This window comes from Symphalangus syndactylus, chromosome 10 (genome assembly GCF_028878055.3).
Source record: "Symphalangus syndactylus isolate Jambi chromosome 10, NHGRI_mSymSyn1-v2.1_pri, whole genome shotgun sequence".
Taxonomy (NCBI): domain Eukaryota; kingdom Metazoa; phylum Chordata; class Mammalia; order Primates; family Hylobatidae; genus Symphalangus; species Symphalangus syndactylus.
This window is the reverse complement of record NC_072432.2, coordinates 72,400,081-72,410,935: the sequence shown is the minus strand read 5'-3', so window position 1 is coordinate 72,410,935 and position 10,855 is coordinate 72,400,081. Positions and strand designations below refer to the sequence as shown.

General features: G+C 39.4%; 1 protein-coding gene across 3 annotated transcripts in view; it reads right to left on the bottom strand.

Moving 5' to 3' along the window:
• Window positions 1-1,948: 1,948 nt before the first annotated feature.
• CENPC (centromere protein C) overlaps window positions 1,949-10,855 on the bottom strand; it is a 79,559-nt gene continuing 70,652 nt past the window's right edge. For all 3 annotated transcript variants that reach the window (XM_055297453.2, XM_055297454.2, XM_055297456.2), the window contains 2 exons: window positions 4,096-4,186; window positions 1,949-2,147 (listed from right to left, as the gene is read on the bottom strand). In XM_055297453.2, coding sequence (XP_055153428.1) covers window positions 2,077-2,147; window positions 4,096-4,186 — 162 coding nt within the window. In that variant the 3' untranslated portion in view covers window positions 1,949-2,076. The remainder of the gene's footprint in view (window positions 2,148-4,095; window positions 4,187-10,855) is intronic.

Below are 10,855 nucleotides of genomic sequence, written 5' to 3'. Positions count from 1 at the left end.
GGGAGGTGGAGGTTGCAGTGAGCCGAGATCACACCATCACACTCCAGCCCAGGCAACAAGAGTGAAACTCTGCCCCCAAAAAAGAAAAAAGAAAATAAAGAAAAAATATTGCTAAAGCTTTGGAAAAGAACTGTTGGAATCTGTGGCCTTCTTGAGTGAGGTCTCACCCACCGCTAGGTTGATTGGTAAAAACTAGTTTTGTCTGGCTGTAGCTAACTGAAAAACTAGCAACTTTGCTGTAAGAGCAGCCTTGATTTACAGCAGAGGTATAAACCTACAACTCTGTAAGTCAAAAGTAAAAAAATCACACAGGAATGGACAAGGAGTATCTGCAGTTGCTAACCAAAGGTTACAGTTCTAGTTCGTGAAGAGCAACAGAGCAGCCAGAAAGTTAACAAGGTCCTGGAAACAGAAGGGCAGAGAAGAGTAACACGAGCTCTCCAAACATCTTTGGCAAACCGAAATGATGCATGCACAGGGAAGACTCAAGAGAGCATGGCAAATGGAAAAATCAAGGGGGATTTGGGAACTGCCTCCTTCACTGAATGCATCCCGCATCCCACACAGAACAACCAACAGTGGGTGGAAGGCTTATATACTCAAGTGTTTGATCTTAACCTTTGTCCAAATGATTGGCTGACTGCTAAGCTATGCAGACACAGGAACTACCCCTAGCAAGCCAGAATAAATATTGAAATAAAGAACTTAAAAACTGAGCACAGACAGCAATAACTTCACATCACATTTAAGATAGATTCCACAGTTTGAGTCCAGTCAAAATGCTAAATTTAAAACAATACAAATCCCTTAGATATAAAACAAAATTGAGTTGCTACAATATGCTACCTAAAATGTCCAGCTGTCAACCAAAAATTATTAGACATGTAAAAACATAGGAAAGCGAAATATACTAAAGGAAAAAAAGCATTAAGTGAAAACTACAACTGTACGGGCCCAGATACTTGATTAGTCAAGCCTTCAATAAGACTTCATAACAAATATATTCAAAGAAATAAAGGTAAAAAAAATTAAAAATGAGTCAATAAAAATCACAATAGAAAATTATAAAGTATAAAAAAAGAGCCATCACACTTCATTCTTCCTAAGTCCTACACCAGAGTTGCTTTGAATGTGTGTATTTAATAGTTAAGACCTGAAAAGGGAGTTGGCCTAAAAATAATTTACCATGAAACATCAATTTCTTCAGAGTTAATGAGAATTATATGCTAACCATACCAAAAACCTTGACTAGAATTTTTAGCTTAGATTTATTGATTGATACTAAAAAGGGAAAGTTGAGGCCACATACAGAAAGCAATGGCGAAGGACACTGCCTCCAACAGAAAATATAAACCAAAAAGCACGATGGAAAAACATTTACATGTAATATACTAAATAGATGTCATGCGAACACAGACACACAAGGTGAGAATACCATGTGATAATGCAAGTAGACTGAAATGCTACCGGTGCAAGCCAAGGAATGCCAGAAATTGCCAGTAAACCACCAGAAGTTAGGAATAAGGAAGGATTCTCTCCCTTACAGGTTTTCAAAGACATCACGACCCTGACAACACCTTGATTTCAGACTTCTAGCCTCTAGAAGTGAGATAATAAATTTCTGTTGCTTTAAGTCACTCATTTTGTGGTATTTTGTTACAGCGGTTCTAGGAAATTAATACAAATATGCCTTTTACCACAGTTCTCTCCCATTGGATTATTTAATAATAAATGATTTAAAATTAGTATTTGGAAAAGATGTTTTTTAATGAATAGACATATTAATCAGGTCTCCTTTGACACAGAAATGTTCTATATTTCACTTTTGTATTCTTGTCAAATTCTAAAAATAATATCATAAATATGGGCATCGCTACAAGCTATTATGTACAGTCACTGAAAAATCAGAAAAAACGTGGGAGTCAGAAATGTTTATCAAATACAAGTATACACAAAAATGAATAAAATTTTTATTTTAAAACATCACAAGTAATTACAAAGACAAATATCCCAACTATACAAACTGTTTTTCACATATACATATATACATACATATATTTAAGGTTGGTTGATCTTTCATCTTTTTATCTGAGTAAAAAGAAGAACACTTTCCTCATTCCGGAGATTTTTGATGTTATAATAGTTACCTAAAAGTAAAGTGATAAGAAAATAAAAATTATTTCCACAGGAATCATTCCTTTTGATTAAGTATGCAGTCATCACCTGACAGTTGTAGTACAGGACACAAGATAAAAACAATTCACCTAACCTAAAGTAACTTATTTAATTCCGTGAACTACATCAAGAGCTAACCATGACACGTGATCCAGATGAGGCTTGAGAGAATAGAAATATAAATTTCACATCGTTATGAAAATAAATACGGAGATGAATCAGTCGAGAGTGTAAGAAAAGAAAATCTCTTTCTGAAACCAATCTTTATTAGGTCTACAGAACTGCTGTGGATTCCTCTAACCAGACATACCCATATATAGATGAGTATAAAAGGTACAATGTTAAGTAAAATAAAACTTCAAAATTTAAAAAAGGCAAATGCTACTCTTAAATAAATGAGGTAACAAATAACAGCAAAACTGAAATACAGATGGACCACAAGTATCACATGTGACAGGCTTATTAGAATTGAGTACTATCACTGTGACTTTCTATATATTAGAAATTGAGAAAGTATTCACAACAGTGCTGACATACTAAGGACTATGCAAGTATGGCTATTATTATTGTCTCCTTCCAACAGAATGTAAGCTCTGTAAGAGCAGGGATTTTTGCCTGTTTTGTTCATTTATATATCCCAAATCTTGCAGAAATACATGGACATAGTAGACACTTTGTTTTGCTTTTGTTTTTGAGACAGAGTCTTGCTCTGTCACCCAGGCTGGAGTGCAGTAGTACAATCATAGCTCACTGCAACTTTGAACTCCTGGGCTCACGCAATCCTCCTATCCCAGCCTCCGAAGAGCTAGGACTATAGGTGTGCATCACCATGCCTGGTTAACTTTTGCATTTTTTGTAGACACAGGGTCTCCCTAGGTTGCCCAGGCTGGTCCCGAACTCCTCACCTCAAGCCCTCCTCAGCCTCTCAAAATGTTGGGATTACAGGTGTGAGCCACTGCACCTGGCCCATAGTGGTCTCTTAATCATACTTGTTGAATGAGTGAATCAATGACAAGTGGATTAAAATGCCTATTTACAGTAACTTCTGCTGTTCAATAGCTGATGAAGCATACCATTCTTGAAACAGTTTAAAATAATGTTCTAAAAACATAATTTTTTTTTGAGACCGATTCTCACTCTGTCCCCCAGGCTGGAGTGCAGTGGTGCAGTCTCTGCTCACTGCAAGCTCTGCCTCCCAGGTTCACGCCATTCTCCTGCCTCAGCCTCCAGAGTATCTGGGGCCATAGGTGCCCACCACCACGCCCAGCTAATTTTTTTGTATTTTTAGTAGAGATGGGGTTTCACCGTATTAGCCAGGATGGTCTCGATCTCCTGTCCTTGTGATTTGCCCACTTTGGCCTCCTAAAGTGCTGGTATTACAGGCATGAGCCACCATGCCCAGCCAATATTTTCATATTCAGTAGTAAACAACTCTTGTTCTCATGTATCAAAACACTAATTGGTTGGGCACTGTGGCTCACACCTGTAATAGTAGCACTTTGGAGGCCGAGGTGGGCAGATCACTTGAGGTCAGAAGTTCGAGACCAGCCTGGCCAACGTAGCAAAATCCCGTCTCTGCTAAAAATACAAAAAGTAGCCGGATGTGGTGGTTCGTGCCTGTAGTCCCAGCTACTCGAGAGTCTGTGGCACAAGAATCGCTTGAACCCGGGAGGTGGAGGCTACAGTGAGCTGAGATCACACCACTGCACTCCAGCCTGGGTGACAGAGCAAGACTCTGTCTCAAAAACAAAAAAACCACCACAAAATGCTAATACACTTACCTAATGATCAAATGAAATGAAAAACTGTTCTGACATCCATCAGTCATATCACACTTCATTTTGGCCACTGTGGCTTCCATTTCCATAGTGTCCCAAAACAACTATATACGTGTTGTCTAAGTGAAATAAACTGTCTTACCTGAAGGAACATAGAACGAATCCCCAGTACTTATTACATACGGTGTTTCGTGTAAAGTACACAAAAGGTCACCAAAGTTAACATAAAAAACCTGTAAAAATAAAAATAAAAATCTCATTCAAAATTGAACCATGATAATACTCCAAAGGAACCTTAAAATGTAGTGGGAAGAATAACAACTCCCCACAAATGTGCTAGCTTTAATCTCCAGAACTTGTAAATACATTAAATTTCATGGCAAAAGGGACCTTGAGATGGGGAGATTATCTTTGATAATGTAGGTAGGCCCAATCTAATCACATTAAGCCCTTAAAAATAGAGTACTTTCTCCTGCTGGAAGCAGAGGAGAAATGAAGCAGAAGGAACAGTCACAGAAATTCGAAGCATGAAAAGGACTTGCACCGTTGCTGGCACTAAAGATGTGGGGCCATATGCCAAGAAACATGAGTTATTTCTAGAAACTAAGAATGACACCCTGGCCAACAGCCAGTGAGGAAATGGGAACCTCAGTCCCACAACCACTTGAAACTGAATTCTGCCAACAATCTGAATAAGACTGGAAGCAGATTCGTCCTCACAGCCTCCAGAAAGAAATACAAACCTGTCAACATCTTAATTCCAGTCTTGTAATACTCTAAACAGAATACCTAGTCGAGCTCATGGTTCTCTCTACGTAACTGTGAGATAGATAATAAAAGAGTATTGTTTCTTTTTTTTTTTTTTTTTGAGATGGAGTCTCGCTCTGTCACCCAGGCTGGAGTGCAGTGGCACAATCTTGGCTCACTGCAAGCTCCGCCTCCAGGGTTCATGCCATTCTCCAGCCTCAGCCTCCTGAGTAGCTGGGACTACAGGTGCCCGCCACTGCGCCTGGCTAATTTTTTTGTATTTTTAGTAGAGACGGGGTTTCACCGTGGTCTCGATTTCCTGACCTCGTGATCCGCCCGCCTCGGCCTCCCAAAGTGCTGGGATTAAAGGCGTGAGCCACCGTGCCTAGCCCAAGAGTATTGTTTTAAGCCATTAAATTTGTGATACAGTCATGCACTGCCTAATGATGTTTCGGTCAACAGCGAACTGCCTGCATGATAGTGGTCCTATAAGGTTACAATGGCACTAAAATAATCGTATTGCCTAGTGACCTCACAGCCATCATGATGTCTCAGTGAAAAGCATTACTCACGTTTGTGGTGATGCTGATGTAAATAAACCTACTGAACTGCCAGTCACATAAAAGTATAGCACATACAGGAAAAAGTGGAGGATAGAAAGTAGGACTAACTTGCAGCTCCCACTCGGATGGACAGAACAGCATGTGGAAACTCACATCATGAACTTTTTTGCCAGAAGTACTGCAGAAACATACCAAGAAAACTGAAAGAATTCACAGACTCTTTGAAAGAAATGGCTTGCCGCTGCAAACTCCATGAGACAGCTGAACAACCGTGAGTGCCCAAAGTGTGAAAGGGGCAAAAGTCTGCCTCCAAACACACCCTTACTGGGGAACCTGAAAATCCAGGCCATGAGAGAAGGATTTAACCTTACCTAGAGCTGAAACGAATTGAGAGAGCCAACGGAAATATAATAGTAGAAGCAGAAGTGGGAAGAGCCCTTACTCCTGGTTTCCAAGGAAGCCATTTCTGACTTTATCTCATAGGGTTCCTTGGGATGGCTGCCAGTGGAACTGGGGAAGGACCACAGAAAGAAGGAAACTTCCAGCTGAACTTTAAATAATTTTGACCAAGCGTGAATTTTCCTGGGCAGAATTGGGGGAAGGGCGAATAGGAAGTTCAGATACAAGCCAGGGTAGGCAGCAAGGGGCAGAGCCTGAAAGCCCAGCTTGCTTTCTCAGCAGAGAGGCTTACAGCCTGGCGCAAAATGTTGGTCCAGCTCACCGGCTGCCTGGATACAAACTTGGTTTGGTGGGCCACAGTAGGAGTGAGACTGGCCTAGCCTGGCTGCATGGGAGCTGGGTGAGGCCAGTCTGCTGGCTTCCCCCACTTCCTTGGTGACCAGTATGATGCAGTGGAGACAGCCATAATCCCCTTGGGAACATGACTCCAGTGGCCTGGGAACCATATTCTCATCCCCTACAGTAGTCACAAGAAGCTCAGCCCAAGGAGAGTCTGAGCTCAGACACACCTAATCAATCCTACCTCCACCTGATGGTCCTTCTCTAACTGCCCTGTAGCCTAAGACAGGAGCTATAAGGCCCCACCCATCACCTGAGAAACCTGAATACTTATCCAGGCAACCTGTGACAACCTTGTATCGGCAGATGCTCTCTTGAAAGTACCATCTCCTGGCTGGTGGCCAGCCACCTGCTAGCACAACCAATATTAAAGAAAACCAGCACACTAAACAAAACTACAACCAAAGACCATCACAGAGTCTGCTTCACTCCCCTGCTACCTCCATTGGAGCAGGTGCTGAGATCCATGGTTGAGAGACCTGAAGACAGATCATATCACAAGACTCTTTGCAGGCACTTCCCAGTACCAGCCTGGAGCCCCATAGCTCTACTGGGTAGCTAGACACAGAAGAGCAATAGTAATCACTGTAGACTGCCTCTCAGGAAGCACAATCCCTAGGGAAAGGAGGAGAGCACCACATCCAGGGATCACTCCATGGAACAAATGAATCTGAACTGCAGTGCTTGACCTCTAGATATCTTCTCTGACACAGTCTACCCAAATGAGAAGTAACCAGAAAAACAATTCTGGTAATGTGACAAAGCAAGGTTCTTTAGCACCCCCAAAAGATCATACTAGCTCCCCAGCAATGGATCCAAACAAATAAATCTCTGAATTGCCAGAAAAATAATTCAGAAGGTTGATTATTGCATTACTCAAGGAGGCACCAGAGAAAGGTGAAAACCAACTTAAAGAATTTTTTTTAAAAATACAGGATTTGGATGAAAAAATCTCAAGAGAAATAGATAGCATAAATAAAAAATAATCACAACTTCTGGAAATGAAAGGCACACTTAGAGAAATGCAAAATACATTAGAAAGTTTTAACAATAGAATTGAACGAGTAGAAGAACTTCAGAGCTCAAAAACAAGGCTTTCAAATTAACCCAATCAAAGACAAAGAGAAAATAAATTTTTAAAAAAATGAACAAAGCCTTGAAGAAGTTTGGGATTATGTTAAATGACCAAACATAAGAATAATTGGTGTTCCTGAGAAGAATAGACATCTAAAAGTTTGGAAAAATTTGAGGAAATAATCAAGGATAACTTCCCTGGCCTTGCTAGCAATCTAGACATCCAAATACAAGAAGTTCAAAGAGCACCTGCAAAATTCATCGCAAAAAGATCATCACCTAGCCACGCAGTCATTAGGTTATCTAAAGTCAAGACAAAGCAAAGAATCTTAAGAGCTGTGAGGCAAAAGCATCAGGCAACCTATTTAAAAAAAAACCTATCAGATTAACAGCAGATTTCTCAGCAGAAGCCCTACAAGCTAGATGGGACTGAGGTCCTATCTTTATCCCTCTTAAATAAAACAATTATCAGCCAAGAATTTTAGTATCCAGCAAAACTAAGCTTCATAAATGAAAGAAAGATAAAGTCTTTTTCAGACAAACAAATGGCGAGAGAAATCCCCACTAACAAGCCAGCACTACAACAACTGCTAAAAGGAGTTCTAAATCTTGAAACAAAAACTCAAAATATACCAAAATAGAACCTCCTTAAAGGATAAATCTCCCAGGGTCTATAAAACAAACACACACACACACACATACACACACACACACACGCACCCAAAGTATTCAGGCAACAACTAGCCCAATGAACAGAACAGTACCTCACATCTCAATACTAACATTGAATATAAATGACTTCAATGCTCCACTTAAAAGATACAGAATGTCAGAATGCATAAGCATTCACCAACAAAGTACCTGCTGTCCTCAAAAGACTCACTTAACACATAAGGATTCACATAAGCTTAAGGTAAAGAAGTAGTAAAAGATATTCCATGCAAATGGATATCAAAAGAGAGCAGGAGTAGCTATTCTTATATCAGACAAAACAGACTTTAAAGCAACAACAGTTAAAAAGACAAAGAAGGCCATTATATAATAAGAAATGGACTAGTTCAACAGGAAAATATCACAATCCTAAATATATATGCACCTAACACCAGAGCTCCCAAATTTATAAGACAATTACTACTAGGCCTAAGAAATGAGATAGATGGCAACAGACTTACAGTGAGGGTCTTCAATACCCCACTGACATTAGTAAACAGGTCATCAAGACAGAAAGTCAACAAAGAAACAGGACTTAATAGATATTTACAGAACATTCTACCCAAAAGCTGCAGAATATACATTCTATTCATCAGCTCAAGGAACATTCTCTAAGATAGACTGTATGAGAGGCCACAAATCGTCTCAATAAATTTAAGAAAACCAAAATTATATCAAGTATTCTCTCAGACCACAGTCGAATAAAATTGGAAGTCAACTCCAAAATGAACCCTCAAAACCAAGCAAATAGATGGAAATTAAATAATCTGCTCCTGAATGATTGTTGGGTCAACAATGAAATAAAGATGAAAATTGAAAAATTCTTTGAACTGAACAACAATAGTGACACAACCTATCAAAACCTCTAAGATAGAGCAAAAGCAGTGCTAACAGGAAAGTTAATAGCATTAAATGCCTCCATCAAAAAGTCTGAAAGAACACAAATACACAATCTAAGGTCACACCTCAAGGAGCTAGAGAAATAAAAACAAACAAAACCTAGACCCAGCAGATGAAGATCAGGCCATTTGGTAGAACTAAATGAAAATATAATCAAAATTGACAGACCATTAGTGAGGTTAACAAAGAAGACAGAAGATCCAAATAAACTCAATTAGAAACAAAATGGGAGATATTACAACCGATACCACAGAAAGACAAAAGATCATTCAAGGCTCATATGAACACCTTTATGTATACAAACCAGACCTAGATGAGACAGATAAATTCCTGGAAATATACAACTCCCTAGATTAAACCAGGAAGAAATAGAAACTCTGAAAAGACCAATAACAAGCAATGAGATTGAAATGGTAATAAAAGAATTGTCAACAACAAAAAGTCCAGGCCGGGTATAGTGGCTGACGCCTGTAATCCCCAACACTTTGGGAGGCTGAGGCAGGTAGATTGCCTGAGGTCAGGGGTTCAAAACCAGCCTGGCCAACATGGCAAAACCCCGTCTCTACTAAAAATACAAAATTAGCCAGGCTTGGTGGTGCATGCCTGTATTTCCAGCTACTTGGGAGGCTGAGGCAGGAGAATCACTTGAACCTGGGAGGTGGAGGTTACAGTGAGCTGAAATCACGCCATTGCACTCCAGCCTGGGCAACAAGAGCAAAACCCCATCTCAAAAAGAAAGAAAAGAAAAAGAAAAAAAAATTCCAGGACCAGATGGATTCATAGCTGAATTCTATCAGACATTCAATTTATCTATCAGAAGAGAGAGATAAATTTCCTGGAAATACACAACCTTCTTAGATTAAACCAAGAAGAAATAGAAACTCTAAATAGACCAATAATAAGCAGCAAGATTGAAAGGGTAATAAAAGAATTGTCAACAACAACAAAAAAGCCCAGGACCAGATGGATTCACAGCTGAATTCTATCAGACATTCAAAGAAGAATTGGTACCAATCCAACTGAAATGATTCCAAAAGACAGAGAGAAGTCAATACGCAAGTCAATAAATGTGATACACCACATAAACAGAATTAAAACCAAAAATCACATGATCAGCTCAATAGATGCAGAAAAAGCATTTGCCAAAATCCGGCATCGCTTTATGATTAAAACCCTCAGCAAAATCGGCATAGAAGGAGCATAACTCAAGGTAATAAAAGCCATTTATGACCAACCTACAGCCAGCATCATACTGAACAAGAAAAAGTTGAAAAGTTTCTCTTGAGAACTGAAACAGGACAAGGATGCCCACTTTCACCACTTCTATTCAACATAGTATTGGAAGTCCTGGCCAGAGCAATCGGACAAAAGAAAGAAAGGGTATCCAAATTAGAAAAGAGGAAGTCAAACTGTTGCTGTTTGCCAATTATATGATCATATACCTAGAAAACCCTAGACTCATCCAAAAAGTTCCTAGATCTGATAAGTGAATTCAGTAAACTTTCAGGATACAAAATCAACGTACACAAATCAACAGCTCTGCTATACACCAGCAGCGACCAAGCTGAGAAACAAATCAAGAACTCAACTCCTTTTACGATAGCCGCAAATAATAACAATAATTTGGAATACACATAACCAAAGAGGTGAGAAATCATAGACGACATAAACAAATGAAAACACATCCCATGCTCATGGATGGGTAGAACCAGTATTGTGAAAATGACATACTGCCAAAAGCAATCTACAAATTCAATGCAATTCCCATCAAAATACCATCATCATTCTTCACAGAAGTAGAAAAAGCAATCCTAAAATTCATTATGGAACCAAAAAAGAGCCTGCATAGCCAAAGGGAAGACTAAGCAAAAAGAACAAATCTGGAGGCATCACATTACCTGAGTTCAAACTATACTATAAAGATATAGTTACCGAAACAGCACAATACTGAAATGAAAATAGGCACATAGACCAGGTAACTGAATAGAGAGCCCAGAAGTAAAGCCAAATACTTACAGCCAACTGATCTTCAACAAAGCAAACAAAAACACTAAGTAGGGAAGGGACACCCTGTTCAACAAATGGTGCTGGGATAATCAGTAAGGCACA